General features: G+C 51.0%; 1 protein-coding gene across 1 annotated transcript in view; it reads left to right on the top strand.

The window, feature by feature from the left end:
* Positions 1-13,345, top strand: part of DLGAP3 (DLG associated protein 3) — a 61,195-nt gene extending 47,850 nt beyond the window's left edge. Inside the window, exons 9-12 of the mRNA XM_060082103.1 lie at positions 9,833-10,317; positions 11,272-11,363; positions 11,603-11,746; positions 12,478-13,345. Coding sequence (XP_059938086.1) covers positions 9,833-10,317; positions 11,272-11,363; positions 11,603-11,746; positions 12,478-12,696 — 940 coding nt within the window. The 3' untranslated portion in view covers positions 12,697-13,345. The remainder of the gene's footprint in view (positions 1-9,832; positions 10,318-11,271; positions 11,364-11,602; positions 11,747-12,477) is intronic.
* The last annotated feature ends 3,296 nt before the right edge of the window (positions 13,346-16,641 follow it).

The raw sequence follows: 16,641 nt of genomic DNA, 5'->3' as shown, positions 1-16,641 counted from the left end.
TCATTTGTTGATGGACACTCAGGTTGCTTCCATGTCCTGGCTATTGTAAATAGAGCTGCAATGAACACTGTGGTACATGACTCCTTTTGAATTATGATCTTCTCAGGGTATATGCCCAGTAGTGGGATTGCTGGGTTATATGGTAGTTCTATTTTTAGTTTTTTAAGGAACCTCCATACTGTTCTCCATAGTGGCTGTATCAATTTACATTCCCACTGGCAGTGCCAGAGGGTTCCCTTTTCTCCACACCCTCTCCAGCATTTATCATTTGTAGATTTTTTGATGATGGCCATTCTGACCGGTGTGAGGTGATACCTCATTGTAGTTTTGATTTGCATTTCTCTAATGATTAGTGATGTTGAGCATCCTTTCATGTATTTGTTGGCGATCTTTATATCTTCTTTGGAGAAATATCTTTTAGGTCTTCTGCCCATTTTTGGATTGCGTTGTTTGTTTTTTTTTGCTACTGAGCTGCATGAGCTGCTTGTATATTTTGGAGATTAATCCTTTGTCAGTTGCTTCTTCTGCAAATATTTTCTCCCATTCCATGTTATATTTATCTAGTATTTTGATTATACCTCTTTAAAAAACCCTGCCTTTAAAACCCTTTTAAAAATCTGTTGTTGTTATATCTTTTATCATTTAATAGTTTGGATTTACAAACATGTTTTAACAATTTATGTGTTCACTATTACTTGTTACTGCCCACTGCTTCCTCCTGGGTTCAATTTCCTTTATGCTCAAGTATTGCTTGAGCTTGGGACCAGTTTTAGAGTTAATATCTCAGCTTGAGGTTTCTGTATTTCACTGGTACTACTCATTCAAACCCCATACCCACAACCAGAGCAGCCTTAATATTCTGATTTCTCAGCATCCTACTTCCAGGCCACATACCTGAATCATGACATGAATTTTCTAGTCCACATTTGTAAATGAAACAACCTTTTTTTTGGCTGCTAGCTTTATGCTCGGGGTCTCCTTCCAGGTCCCCAGGATGCACAGGCTTGGGGTCTCTCCTTTAATCCTCCCTGGGCATTACCATCTAGCCTCTAGGATATATCTGGCCCATATTCCTGTGGCTCACTTGGCTTAGGTTCCCTTTCACCACTAAGGTTTTGAATTTCCTTTTTGTTTCTGATACCTGAAGATGTCTCTTTCCTGCTTTCAAGCTTGGCATTGTAGCAAAACCATCTTTTGGGCTTTATTTGATCCAGCATTTCTATATGTATGGGGGTGGGGTGGGGGGTGGGGGGGAACTTCCTAAGTTAGTTCAGTCCACTACATTGATTACTTGTCAGCAGCAGTTACAGAGAGAAGTGGGACCAATTTTGGAAGCCTTTGGAGTGAAGTCAAGGAAGGGTGGGGACAGGCAGAGAATGTCTTCCTTGCTCTTGTGTAGGTGCTTGGGGAGATTTGGAGCGGTGGGCAGGGGAGAGGAGAAGGTTTATGGATAAATGTCTAAAGAACTGAATTGCTTGGGACAGGTGATCACACTGGGAATCCAGAGGGGGTGACAGGTGGGGAGAGAAGAAATCTGGCGCATCTTTCTGGCCAGGCTCCCTTGCTTGTCTGCTGAAGGCATCCTTAGTTATACACCTGCACTGTCCTTTCTCTCCCTTATGTCCCTGGCACTTTAAGTCTGACTTACTGCACACCATGCCCCAGCTGGTACATAAAAGTGAGCCACGAATACCAGCAGCCCTTCTCGGCACACATCCAGGCCTAGACCCCCACCCACTGCCACCCCATTTTCTTGGACTCTCTTGTCCTTGCTTCTGTCTCACTGGTCCCAGTATTTCTCTCTCTCTTTCTGTACTTTGGTTTAAAAAATTGCTGGGGGCCTTCCCTGGTGGTGCAGTGGTTGAGAGTCCGCCTGCCGATGCAGGGGACACGGGTTCGTGCCCCGGTCCAGGAAGATCCCACATGCCACGGAGTAGCTGGGCCCGTGAGCCATGGCCGCTGAGCCTGTGCGTCTGGAGCCTGTGCTCTGCAACAGGAGAGGCCGCAACAGTGAGAGGCCCGCGTACCACAAAAAAAAAAAAAAAAAAAAAATTGCTGGGGAGGAAAAGTTTCTTCTTCTCTGCCTTTCAGGTATTCCCTGCTAACCTATTGGGGGAGGAGTGCAGATTTATAGCCCCTTATACCTGGGAGTTGTCTGTGGGTCCGTTCTGTTGCTCATCATCAGTGGTGACTTGGCTTAGAAATAGACAGGGGTTGGGGTTGGTGCCCCTTCAGTTCCATCTCCACTGCACCTCCACCTAAGATTCATCTGTCCACAGACATTTATTATAACCCTTTTATCTGTCAAGTACTGTACTGGGCACCAAAGATACAAAGGTGAGCAGAGCCAGACACAGCCCCTGCCCTGTGAAGCTCGCTGCCATGTTAATCTAAGAACCTCCTAAGTGATGCAGAAGTACAGCTGAGCAGGAGCCACAAAGGAGAGGTATGTACACTATGAGAGTGTGTAATAGGGGCCTTTGACCCAGTCAGAGGGGTCAGGCATGGATTTCCTGAGAATGTGACGTTTGAGTGGAGATCTGAAGGATGAACAAAAATTAACAAAGTGCAAGTGGGAGCTGAGTGTTCCAGGCATAAGGCCCAGCAGGTGCTAAGACCCTGTGGTGGGAGGGAGCATAATTAAGAAACGGTTACCACCCCCATCTCAGGGCATCCTAGAGCACCTGTCTTCCCAGACCCAGCACACTCTGGGCCATGATAAAACAATGCATCAGATGTCATTGCTGGATATTATAAGTCTGTTCCTAGGGCCTTTTGAGAACATCAAAACTATGTGATTTTTGCCTTTCTCTCTAATCATGGGATCCCCTTGTGGCTTCCACTTCTAGATCCCTGCCACTAAGATCTTATCTTAAATTCCAGATTCAGCAAAAACAAAACAAAGTAAACAAGTAAAAACACCATACCACCCAATTAAATTTGATTATCAGATAAGCAATGAATTATTTTTAGTATAAGTACTTCCCAAACAGTACTTGAGACATACTTATACTAAAAGAATTATCTATTATTTATTTGAAATTAAAATTTAACTGTGAGTCCTGTATTTTATCTGACAACCCTACTTAGATCCCCTTGTGCCCAACCAGGGCTCCCTGGAGAACTCTGTGTTGGAAGTCCACCCCTTCCTCAGCTTCATGATCATTTCTGGCTTTGGGACCTTGGAAAGGGAATGTGCAGAAAGAACAGGAAGCTTCCATCCTCATGAAGTTATATTCCAAGAGCAGTCCTGCAAAAGCAATGAGTCGCTGACTGACCACAAGCCTGGGGTGTGGACACTGCCTCTGTTCCTCAGCATCAACTCCAGGATGGTCATGACTCTTCCTCAGTCTCCCACCCTAGCCCCACCTCGACATCACTGTCCCAGCCCCAAGCCTGCGGTGGTGGACTTGGGGATTCCTGATTGATTATATGTTTAAGCTCTTAGATGCTTTCTCAGAGATGGAGCTGCTACAATGGCTGAGCCTTGCTGAAATGTCCACGCCCATTCTCCCTCCCACCCCCGCGAGCCTGCTGCCAGATACTCCTGGCAAAACTTCTTGACAGCTCCTGGATGTTGAGCATTCCTTGGACAATATGTCTCTTGGGATAAGCCAGTTTCTTCCCAGAGCCTTTTGTGTTATCCCTTAAAGAATCAGAGGAGAAACATCTCCCAGAAGTATCCATGATAACTTCCAGAATCATCAGGAATGTGAGCATTGTCACCCTAAAGGACTTGAGTGGGGGAGGCCTCCTCAACCTTGTTAAAAGGCTTGGGGAGAAAATATTGTGAAAGGCATTGTTATGAATTAGTGATGATTCATAACTGAAGCCAGTTTCTCTCCTGTGTTTGCAGCGATTGGTAAAGACTGCAGCAAATACTGCCAAATCCAAAACTAAATAGGGACATAAGCCTTGGACTTCACTACCCTGAAAATGGATCAGTTAGAGTTAGGATTAGGTTTGGCTGTGAGTTACAGAAAACCCCCAAATGACAGTGACTCAAACATGATAGAAGTTTATTTCTCTCTTGCTTAGAAGTCCAGGGAGTCAGCTGAGGGCTGGTAGGTGCTCCGCAGTGTCAGACCCAGGCTACCTCTCTCTTATTGCTCCTCCACCCTCAGCACGTGGCTTCCATCTCATGGTCCAAAATGGCTGCTTGAGGTCCAGCCATCCTGTCTACATTGTGGTCAGCAGGGAGGAGAAGGGAACAAAGAAGGGCATGCCCTCTCCTTTTAAGGACATTTTCTGAAAGTTGCACATACGACTTCTGCTTGTCACCTATGAGCTAGAACTTAGCCACATGGCTACACCTAGCTACAAGGGAGATAGGTAAAACAATCTTTATTTGAAAGGGCCATGTGTCTAGCTTAAAATTGTGGGATTCTATTACTAAGGAAGAAAGGAGAATGGATGTTGGGGGATGATTCGTCATCTCTACCATCCTTCCTTCCAACCAACCAACCAAACAACCAACGTTTATTTGAGGAACTGCCCAATTTAGTAAGGGAGACAGATATGTAAATAACTAACTACAATACAGTGTGATGTGGAGTATAACAAAGGTTTTATTCAGAGTGCTGTGGGAGAACAGATGGAAGTGATCAACGACAATCATAATCATCAATAACTACAATGGTCTGGCTGGGTTCTCAGTGCTACGCTCCCATTATTTTATTTGTCCACCTCCCTTTCTTTTCAGTGTGAGCTACAAACCCTCCTGCCTCACCATGTAACAGCTAACACTTGCAGTGGGCAGGCCACGTGCTGTTCTATGTTTCTCAGATACATTATCTCATAACAATCCTGTGAATAGGTACTATTATCATTCTCATTTATAGATGAAGAAACTGAGGCACGAGCCATAGAGCTGGGTTTTGGACCCAGATATTCTGGCTCCACAGCATACATGCTTAACCACTCTGCTAGCCTACCTTCCCTAAAACTGTTCATTCTCATTCCCTCCCCGAGCCTTCTCACCCGCAAATCTCCAGCCGACGACCTCCCTGCTTACTTCATTGTAATGACTGAGGTCATTGGTGGGACCTCTCTCCACTGCCGGACCAGCCTCCAACTGGCACCTCTTTCCTTGCCTCCTCCAGCAGTCCTGCCTCAGGGGTTGAGGCATCTGCCTTTCTGGTTAAAGCTGCTCATGTCCCTCAGTCCTAGGAAGGCAGTGGAGTGTAATGGTTTAAGAGCTGGCCTCTGCAGACAGACTGCACTAAGTTAATAAGTATCTGGTCTTAGGAAGTCACTTAGGTTCTCTAAGCCTTAGTTTGCTCGTCTGTGAGTAGGGGTGATACTAATGTGAGGAGTGAGCATATTGACTCATGTAAAGTGGTTATTATTCGTTCTCCTCCTATCTGGTCCTTGGATTACTGCCTCTCTCTTCTCTAGCTTGAATTGACTTCTCTTTACAGGTTGTATTAGTTACCTACGGCTGCTGTATTATTACAGCACAGTATTATAGCCACTAATTTAGTGGCATCCAATAATCCATATTTATTATCTTACATTTCTAGAGGTTGGAAGTCTGAACTGGGTTTCACTAGGCTAAAATCAAGGTGTTGGCAGGACTGACCCCTTTTGGAGTCTCTGGAAAGCATCCATTTTTTTACCTTTCCCAGTTTATAGAGGCTGTCCGCATTCCTTGGCTTGTAGCCCATTTCTGTCTTCAAAGCCAGCAGTGGCGGGTTGAGTCCTCACAGGCAATCACTCCAACCTTGATCCCATTGTCCCATCTGCTTCTCTGATTCTGACTTTCCTGCCTCCCTCTTTCACTTATAAGGACGCTTTTGATTAAAATGGACACAACTGGAGAGTGCAGGATCTCGTCTCAAGACCCTTGATGGAATCATTTTTGCAAAGTCCTTTTTGCTGTGGAAGGTAACATATTCATAGGTTCTGGGAATTAGGACATGGACTTTGTTGGGTGGCCACTATTCTACCTACCCCTTGGGGATATGGCATGTGAGAACCATCCATATGTCCCTCCTTTTTCTCCCCCTCCAGCTCTACTGAGATACAATTGACAAATAACCAGATTATCCCTTCCTTGAAGGTACATTGTCTTCTTTCTTCCTTCCTTCTCAACCAAGCCCTTTGGAAGAGTTGTCTTGCCTAGTTTTCTCCACCTCGTGACAACCCCCTCCCATCTGCGTCTGCCCCCGTACTCCACCAAACTGACTCTTGCCCTGATCACCAATGGCTTCCATATTGACAAGTCAATGGACACCTTTCATTCTCAACTGGCTGCATTTTCCAGTTGGCTGCTCATTCCTGCTTGAGACCCTTTTTTGAGGATTTCATCCTTTTGTGGTCCCCTGTCTGCCTTTAGGTGACTTCCTCTTGATTTTCCTCCTCTTCCTCTCTGGCTTAGACATGCCTGGGGCTATGCTGTCTCCACTGGCCCCTGAAATATCTGTGTTCCCCAGGGCTTTGCATCTTTGTTCCATTTCTCTTTTCTTGGGTGATCTTGTCTCACACTGCTGGTTTTAAATGCCACTTGCACAAAGATGACCAATTCCTGCTTGTGCTGTGCGGATCTCTGGCTCCTGGCTGGAAGTGTTGGTGAAGATTTTGCTTCCAGTAATCTCATAAGCTCCTCAATTTCTTTGGTCTTCCTTCAAGTAGACAAGTGAGAGAGCTACTTGAGGTACTGACTCGAGAACCATGAAGCCTGGGGCATTCATGCTTCTGTTCCAGACTGTGTGGCCTACTTCCATCAAGACACAGTGTGGGGCTTCCCTGGTGGCGCAGTGGTTAAGAATCTGCCTGTCAATGCAGGGGACACAGGTTCGAGCCCTGGTCCAGGAAGATCCCACATGCCACGGAGCAATTAAGCCTGTGCGCCACAACTACTGAGCCTGTGCTCTAGAGCCCATGAGCCACAACTACTGAGCCCACATGCCACAACTACTGAAGCCTGAGTGCCTAGAGCCTGTGCTCTGCAACAAGAGAAGCCACTGCAATGAGAAGCCCACGCACTGCTGCGAAGAGTAGCCTCTGCTCGCTGCAACTAGAGGAAGCCCACGCGCAGCAACGAGGACCCAACGCAGACAAAAAAAAAAAAAAAAAGATACAGTGTGATCTTCTCAGGACCCCTCAGAGGACAGTGAAAGGCACAGACCCAGTGATGACAAAGGACAGCTCCATGTTTCATGGGGGTAACAGAAAAGCAAATAGGGAAGGCAGATCTTCACTAATGTATTTATTGGGGCAAGCCCCACCTTTACCTGTGTGGTTTGCAATTGCTGGAGCGCCAAAGGAGCCAGAGGCTAACTGGAGCTCAAAGCACAAAAATATTTAAAGGGAGCCAGAGGGCACCCTGACAGTTCAGTTAGACGTACAAAACTCTCACCAGAAACAGAGCAATGTAACCAAACCGTGGGACCGCCTCCAAATGCAAGAAGACGGCTGAGGGAGGGATGGTAGGAGGATGGCCTCGGGGCAGTCAGGGGGCTCACAGAAGAGGAGGGGGCTTGAGCAGGGAACCAACAGGCAGTGAGGGGGAGGAAGGCCATGTCAGGCAGGGGAATAGCACGTGCAGAGGCTGAAGTCAGGGCCAGTATAATCTACTTAGGGAGCAAGGAGGGGTCAAGGGAGATGAGGTCAGAGAGGACTGCAGCCAGAGTAAATGCTAGCACAGGAAGCCTGGGCTTTCTCTTGTTGGCAATGGGGAGCAATGGAAGGGTTTTGAGCAGGGGAATGGGTTGGGCAGAGGTCAGCTTTAGAAAGACTACTCCAGTGCTGGGTGGATTGGTGAGGGAATGTTGGGCCCCAGATCTTAAAATATGCATAGGTATAATTTTACAAGGTATAATTTTTAAAAGGTATAATTTCATTTTATTTTATTCAAAAAATTATTTTATTATTATTTCTTATTGAAGTGTAATTGACCTAAAACACTATGTAGTGTCAGGTGCACAAATTCAATATTTCTATACATTATTCAGTGACCACCACGATAAGTCTAGTTCCCATCTGTCACCGTATAAAGTGACTACGATATTCCAGACTATATTACTCATGCTGTACATTTCATCCCTGTGACTTATTTATTTTGTAGCTGGAAGTTTGTCCCTCTTAATCTCCCTCACCTATTTCACTCATCCCCCACCTGCAAAGTATAATTTTAGAGAGAGGAGGTACCTTGGCATTGGTACTGGTTCATTCCTGTCATTTTATAGCATATATGTGTGTGTGTTTATATATAATATATATTCATATATATCATATAATGTATTTTATATACACACATACATATATACGTACTAGATGGCCCAAGTGGAGGCCCAGGTGGAGGGTGAGTGACCTCCCAAAGGCACATAGCAACAAGGCCAGCGTTAGAACTCCAGTCTGCCTCGCAGTCTTCTGCTCTTCTTCTGTGCTATTCTGAGTGAAGGCAGCAGTGTCCGAAAGGAGGTTGATCCAATAGTAAAGGAAAGAGAGATGCAAGTCCTGACCAGGGCAGGACAGGGCAGGTGCCAAGGTGAAGACCACATGGGAGGCAATGTGGATATGTTCCTGCTTTCTCTTCCTCTGGGTGGGGGTTGGGACATAGGGCTGGCTGGGGACTGCACATGAGTGCATCTCTCTTTCCTGGGTCCTGCAGCATCCTTCTGGGCCTGGTTTCTATGGCAACAGGCTCCCAGCAGGCAGCCCGCCAGCTGGAGGGAAGCAGGCAGGCAAGGCAGGCAGGGAGAGAAGGCCCAGGCAGCATGAGGAAGGCTAAAGTTGTGGGGGGGTGGAGTCTTCTGGGAAGCAGGAGGAGCCCCTAAATCTGGCCCCCCAAATCCCTCTCTCTTCTGACCATATGAGGGTGGAGGTAGCTTAGGACACATGGGCTTTTCTTTCACGGTCCTTGAATTTCCAGACCTCAAACGTCTGTTCACCTCTCCCTGCCACCCTCACATCTCCTGACTCTCTCTCCTTTAAGTATTATCTATTATCTGACCCCAACCTCATGGGCCTCAGGGAGCACTTACCTCTTCCTAGAAAAGAGCCCTCACTCTGATTGAACTCAGTGGGGAGGGGGAGAACAAGGTCAACTGACGTTCTGTTTTGCATAAGATTTGCATATTGTTAACTCAAAGACAAGAAATTTCCAGGCCCTGTGTCATTCCTGCCAACAACTTAATTCAGCTCCACTGGCACCGGCTGACTGTGTCTGGCCAGGCTCTGTGCTGAGCCATGGGGTCCCTAGAGGAGAAGTCCTCCCAGCTGCAGCCCACCCCTTCTCGCCAGCTGCTCTAAGGCAGTTCTTCCTGATGTTCTAGCAGCTGGCGTGGTGGCAAGTTCTTGGGCTGTGGAGCGTGGCAGCCCAGGGTCCAGATCTTGGCTCTGCTGTTTTGCAGCTGGGTGACTGTGGGCCTCTCTGTGCTATAGTTTATTCATCTCTCCATAGGACTGAGGATATACCCGTACAGCTGGTATGAGCTAGCGAAGACACGTTGTTTGTTAAAATGCTGAAATAATGCTGTGTTCATTGGTAAAGAGCCACCACCCTGGACCCTCCCCAGGCCCTTTTGGCCCACAGTCCAGCTTCTGCGGGGTGATGCCCTAGCACTTTGGCTTTGTCCGTCTGATTGGTGTCTGCCAGCATCTGTTCTGCCCATGGAGTACAGGTGGTTAAATATTTTGAATATCACCCCTGTCCAGAACCGGTGCAACAGGTAGGTATGTTAGGTACCGACCCGTGGCAAGGACTGATACGTTTAAAGGTCGTGAATGAATGTCCATCACTTTGTAGGTTTCCTTTTGGCCTGGGGTGCGGGTGAGGGCTGGGATGAGACTGGGCAGGGGCAGAGATAACCGCCAGCTCTCTTACCAGGCGGGCGAGGTTCAAGCGCTCCAACAGTGTGACAGCCGGCGTGCAGGCCGACCTGGAGCTGGAGGGCCTGGCCGGCCTGGCCACCGTGGCCACAGAAGACAAGGCCCTGCAGTTCGGACGCTCCTTCCAGAGGCACGCCTCTGAGCCCCAGCCCGGGCCCCGGGCCCCCACCTACTCAGTCTTCCGCACGGTCCACACGCAGGGCCAGTGGGCCTACCGAGAGGGCTACCCACTGCCGTATGAGCCGCCGGCCACCGATGGGTCGCCCGGCCCTGCCCCTGCCCCTACCCCCGGCCCCGGGTCCGGGCGCCGTGACTCCTGGATGGAGCGCGGCTCACGTAGCCTCCCCGACTCAGGCCGCACGTCCCCCAGCCCACGGGATGGCGAGTGGTTCATCAAGATGCTGAGGGCGGAGGTGGAGAAGCTGGAGCACTGGTGCCAGCAGATGGAGCGCGAGGCGGAGGACTATGAACTGCCGGAGGAGAGTGAGTGAGGGGACTCCGGGCATGGAGGCATCATGGAGGTGGCGGCCACTACCGCGATGTGATAGGAGAGGCCTTTGGCTGGGCGTGACTGTGCCTTTCTCACAGTTTGGTCGTATGACCCCAGACCTTGGTGGCTCCCATTGGCAGTAGGGCATGTTGGGAGCTCTTGGAAGGAAGCAGGGAGCAGCTTCAGAGGTCAGAGCTAGGACTGGGAAAGTGACCGGGTGAAAGGGCTGGGCCTCCTAGGAGATGGCTGCCAGCCCAAGTCCATGGGGATTGAGGGGACCCTATTCCCATCTGGGCTGGTGTGGGAATCCAGGTCTGATCCAGGTGTGAGACCAGGACTTGAGGCAGAGGGGGAGGCAGTGCACAGTGTCAGCTCACGTCTGAGGCCTAGGAGAAGGAGATTCAGCCAGGAAGACAGGGCCCTGCATGAGGGAGGACATGCCCTTCCCTGCAAGTCCAGTCTGAGGGGAGACAGTCTTAACCGCAGAATCCCCAAGTTGATGGGATGGTGACTAGAAGACAAGAGTCATGCACGTGACATTATTTGGTAATTCTCAATGAGCCAAGGAGTCATATACTGACGAGTGACAAAGTTCTGCCAATGAGTGGTCACAGAGCTAGTGCCTGGCTAAGGCTATTGTGCTAGGCTGGCACTGCTTTCCATCTGTTCTCTGACATAGGAGGGAAGCGGACACAGGAGGATAAGCACTCAAGAAGTGTAGATCGTATGAAAGAAGAAACATCAGTGTCTGGGGAGACAGTCTTCTTGGTGAAGTGGGATAGGAGCTGCTTGTTAAGACCTTGAGGATGGGATGGGGAGGGGGCCGGAGGAGACAGACGGATAGACGGTGCCAGATAACAGAGGGGTCAGTCATTCAGGGCAGACTTCCTGGAGGCTGGGTAAGGAGAGGCATCTTTCCTCTCCCCGCATCTCCTTTTGCTCTCCAGTCCTGGAGAAGATCCGCAGTGCCGTGGGCAGCACACAACTTCTCCTGTCCCAGAAGGTTCAGCAGTTCTTCCGGCTGTGTCAGCAAAGCATGGTGAGTGCCCATGGCACAGAGCCTATCAGGTGTGTGTACCTGGTAGGGGACTGGAGTGTGTGTGTGCCTGGAAGTGAGACCAGGTGTTTGTCTTGTCTTGTCTCCCTACCTCCCAGTCCCCTCCGCACTCTCCCAGGTTGAGCTTCCTGACAGTGAGGGTGGGTTGGGCTTTTTCTGGTCCAAGCTGGGGCCCAGACCCTGCCGACTGACTGCCTCCCCTCTGTCTGCCTCCACTGCAGGACCCCACTGCGTTCCCCGTGCCCACCTTCCAGGACCTGGCGGGTTTCTGGGACCTCTTGCAGCTCTCTATCGAGGATGTTACCCTCAAGTTCCTGGAGCTACAGCAACTCAAGGCCAACAGCTGGAAACTCCTGGAGCCTAAGGTGGGGGGAGGTCCCTTCAAACCAAGAGTCCAGACCCTGGAAAATGCCCTTCCCCAGAGAGTGTGGGCGGCGGGGGCGGGGGGGAGAGGAAGGCAGGAGAAGAGACCCTGGGCAGCAAAGGTAGTCCTGAACAGGTGATGGTGACCCTCTTCGACCCTGCTCTTGGTCACTGCCCTCTGCTTGGTCCCACTGCTCATCACTGCCTGAGCTGCAAGAACCCTTTGGTGGCTCCAGCCACCTCGGACCAGCTGTCGTTTGAGGGAGCCAGACTAGAGCTTCCAGAAGGGCAGACTGGAAGGGCAGCTTGGACCTCGGCACAGAGGGGACCTTCAAGGTCCCCTCAGCCCTCATCTCACTAGACCTTGTCAGTGATGGGTCCCAGCAGCCTGGAACGTGAGGCCTCATTGCCTTGCCTGGGTCGGGGGAACTGCACTCCTCTGGACCAGGAGGGAACGGCTCCACTCCCCGGGAGGGAGCGAGCGTCTGATGCGAGTTGTGGAAAACGGCTCCCCCAGGGGGCGCTCGAGTCCATCTCTTTAAAAAATGATAAATGTGGGTTTGACCTTGGCAGAACAAGCACCCCTGGGGCTTCGGGGGCCGTCCCACGCTCTCAAGAACCGCTCTCACGAGTCAGAGGCGCGCGCTGTTAACTGTTCCGGGCCGGGGGGGCGCCGGTTGGGAAGTCGGGTGGGACCCGCCCCCAAACTAAGTGCCGCTCCCTCTACCTGCAGGAGGAGAAGAAGGTCCCTCCGCCGATACCAAAGAAGCCCTTGCGGGGCCGGGGCGTGCCGGTGAAGGAGCGCTCCCTGGACTCGGTGGACCGGCAGCGGCAGGAAGCGCGCAAGCGGCTCCTGGCGGCCAAGCGCGCCGCCTCCTTCCGCCACAGCTCGGCCACCGAGAGCGCCGACAGCATCGAGATCTACATCCCCGAGGCCCAGACCAGGCTGTGACCGGCCCGGCCCGCCCAGCCCGGGCCCGGGCCCGCGGTTTTCTACCCGTACTGTACACCCAGCGTCGAGGTCACTGTGAACGCGGGCCGCACCGTGCGCCCGCCCCGCCGGCACCGCACGCCCCGGCCCCTCCTGCCCGTCACGGTCTCGTGGGTTTTTTACCTTCCCGACCCCACGCGAAGGCGCCCGGGCTGGGCTGGGGGCCGTGCCTCTCCGCCCTGCGCTCCCACCGGGACCCCCCCACCTTCCAGGTCCGACGCTTCGTCCCCACCTCCTCCCCACGGGCACCATCTCTGCCATTACTTATCCCACGGGCCAGGCCGGGCCGGGTCCCCCATCTGGGCTCTGCGTCCCTCCCACCCCGCGGGGCTGGGCTTCGTGGGGAATCAAGCTTCGTGGCTTTTTATGAAGAATCCCGAACCCCGCCTAGGAGCCCGCCCCACCCTCCCAGGGGCTCTACCCTCAGCCCTCAGCCCACCGGGCCCAGGGACCACAGTGGCTGGACCAACCCAGGACCAGGGCGCCTGGGCCTCTCCCCTTTCCCAGCTGCTGGGGAGGGGAGATGGGGGCTTCCCCTCACCACACCTGTGGCTGTTCCCACATCCCCTTGAGTTTCCCAGGAAAAATAAAACGGCAGAACTGCACTCGAGCCAGCTGCTCTCTCCAGAAGAAGCCACCTCTGCCCGAGCAGGGGACAGGGGGTGGAGGGAGGAGAGGCCGGAGCCCAGGCTTTTGGTCTGGGGAGAGCGGGGTTGTCTGCGCCAGCTGGGGGAAAGGGGATTCGGCCCCCCGGGGTGGCGACAGAGGACCTGAGCCCTCCTGGAGGGGCCCGGGTGGGTTGAAGGGGCCCGGGTGGGGGTGAAGAGGCCTGTCTTCCGATTCCTCCTAGTTTAGTCCGGTTCCCTTTCTGCCTTCCAGTTCCCCAGGTTTCACCCAGAGAGGGAAGCCCAGAGCCCAATGCCTGGCACACAGCGTGTGCTCCATAAACAGGAGGGCTGCTGTTCTTCGATATGGGCAAATATTGGTTTCCTTTTCCCTAAGGGGCCAGTGTTCTTTCCGCTCCAGAAAACTGTTCAATTCTGTGCTGTCGTATGTTTTCTGATGCCTCTTGTGCATGGGTACATTGATGGGGAACGAGAGAGAACAGAACTTTCCTGGGAAGCTCAGTGGCATCCCAAACCTAGTAGTGATGGCTAATATTTATTGGATGCTTGCTGAGGGTCAGGCAAGATGCGGGTGCTTTACATGAACATAGCTCATCCTTACAATAGATGAGAAAGCTGAAGCCCAGGAGAGGTCAAGTGCCCTGCCAAAGTCACAGGCCGGCCTAAGAGTGGTGGACCCAAGTCTGTCTAATGTAAATCCTGAGCGTTTAGCTCTACAGCCTTTTGAGCTCAGAAAGAGTTGAATGGCAGCTTCTACCCACAAAGCCCTCTCTCCAGTCTTTGCGCTGATGTGGCCCTCTGAGGCAGGATGAAGAACCTTCCAAAAGGGTTGACTGCTCTTCTGGGCCACACTGGACTAGCCAGTTCTTCTCATTCATTTATTCAGCAAATATTTATCAAGAACCACTGTTGGCCCTGTCCAGCACCTGAAGATAGCTCTGAACAAGTTACTTTCTGCTCTTATGGTGCTAACAGCCATATGGGAGAAACAGACAAGTGAGTAAGCAGTTACATTATAAGGGTGAGTGCTGGAAAGATGACTAGGGATTAGCCACTGACAGAGGGCGAGGGCTGGGAAGAATGTTCACGATCAGAGAACAGCTGTTCAGAGGCTTGGAGGAGAAAGAGGTATTGGGAGTGCAGAGGCTTGATCCTGCTGGGCTTTTGGGTCTATTTGAGGAAGGTGGGCCTGGGTCCTGAGGGCCACGGGGAGCCACAGGAGGGTTTTGAACAAGAGAGTGGCATGAACAGATATTTTACAGGCTGGTCTGGAAGACCACCTGAAAAGCAAGAGGTCATATTCCCACACACTCATTTGAGACCACTGGGAGGTGAAGAGGGCTCCCGTGTGACCCGAATTCCCAAAAGTGAATCAGCCTGGAGCTGATCCCAAACAGATTCCTGGGCCCTGTGCAAGACTTAGTGAACAGAGTCTTTGCTCTCAGATGAGTTTTTTTTGGCTTATTTATTTATTTTGGCTGCGTTGGGTTTTCGTTGCTGCGCGTGGGCTTTCTCTAGTTGTGGTGAGCGGGGGCTACTCTTCCCTGTGGTGCACAGGCTTCTCATTGCGGTGGCTTCTTGTTGCAGAGCACAGGCTCTAGGCACACGGGCTCAGTAGTTGTGGCTTGCGGGCTCTAGAGCGCAGGCTTAGTAGTTGTGGCACATGGGCTTAGTTGCTCCGTGGCATGTGGGATCTTCCTGGACCAGGGCTCGAACCCGTGTCCCCTGCATTGGCAGGCAGATTCTTAACCACTGCACCATTTTGATGGCAGCCAGGTTTGGGAATACTGAAATGGATGACTCAAAGTTTCAACTAGAAATGTTCATATGTCTGTTTCCCCCAGATTTGCAAAGTGGGGCACTGGCTGAGTGACTTTATCATCCTGAGGTTCAGTTTTCTCACCTTGAAAATGGGGACCTGGGAGAGGTTTGAACTAGACAATACTCAGAGCAATCCTATGAAGCAGGTATTGTTATCACCCCCAATTTACAGATGAGAAAACCGAGGCTTGGAGAGGTTCAACAACTTAGCCCAAATCACGAAGCCAGGAAGTAGCTGAGTCCAAGTGTAACCTCTACATTATATAGCTTTTTATGGGTCTCTGTGTTTTCCCAGAAACTGGGCCAGGCTTGCCGGGACCATGAGGTATATGGGAATGGACACGGAGAGATGGGTAGCGTCTGAGACTGTGTGGGCATCCTGCTACAGACGTGATGTCTAAAATCTCCCCGTGTGGGGCTGATGTAGGGGGCGTGTGGGGAGTCTCCTCAGGGTATTGTGGCTCAGGTAGTTGTGCTGGGCTCCATGGACACGTGAAGGATTAGATCCAGTCCCTGTGCCTGAGTTGCTCCCATCTGGCCACAGCAAGGCACATAAACACAAAGTTATGGTACAAAGGGAGGCCTGCTCTCCCAGAGGGGCTGAAGAGACCAGAGGAGGGAGTCTCTAGCAGCCGGCGAGTCTAGGAAACCTTTCTGCGAGAGGAGCCTTTTGAACTGGGTCTTGCAGGATGAATTAGAGTTTTGTAGTCAGGGATGAGGAGGGAAGACATTCATTTCAGGCAAAAGGGCCAGCTTAGGCAAAGGCATGGAATGCTATGTGTGTGTGGGATGATGGGAAGAGCAGAGACTGGAGAGAGGTGACAAGCTAGGATGGGCAGAGGGGAAATAAAGGAGATGTGGCTGGAAGGGAGCCATGGGTTTAAGCTGGAGAGTCCATGGTTTTATTTAAGTGTTTGAAAGACTCTTTGGCCAACAGAATAGAAATGGACTGGAGGAGGCAATGGAAGGCAGAGAGACCATTGAAGGAGTTGCCAAGGTGGTCCAGGTAAGAGATGATGATGAATTTGAGAGACATTCAGGAGGCATAGGTGCTATAAACTGGATCTGGGGAATAATGCAGAGGTGAAGAGGCCTTGAAGATGTCACTCAGGTTTTTGACTTGGTGAGTAAGTAATGCCATAAAGGGACATGGGACATTACAGAAGGAGGAGTAAATTTGAGGAATACTAAACATAGTGGTGATCAATTACCAAGCACTTAGAAGGTGCCATATACTGTAAATGCTAAGCATTTTATACACATTAGGTGATTTAGTACAGAACAACCGAAGGGGGGTGGGTACTATTATTGTCTTTTTTAAAACAATGAGTGTAAACAGCTTTTCTGAGATTAGCAGGCAGCAGGGTCAGAACTTGAACCCACAACTCTCTGCTTCCTAAATCTGTGCCCTGCAGCCGCACTCAGTTCTGCCTGACAGAACTGCTAGCCACTACTTGAG

The sequence above is a fragment of the Mesoplodon densirostris genome, chromosome 2, assembly GCF_025265405.1.
Source record: "Mesoplodon densirostris isolate mMesDen1 chromosome 2, mMesDen1 primary haplotype, whole genome shotgun sequence".
Lineage (NCBI taxonomy): Eukaryota > Metazoa > Chordata > Mammalia > Artiodactyla > Ziphiidae > Mesoplodon > Mesoplodon densirostris.
Note: the sequence above shows the minus strand (reverse complement) of the source record. Positions and strands in the feature narration are given on the sequence as shown.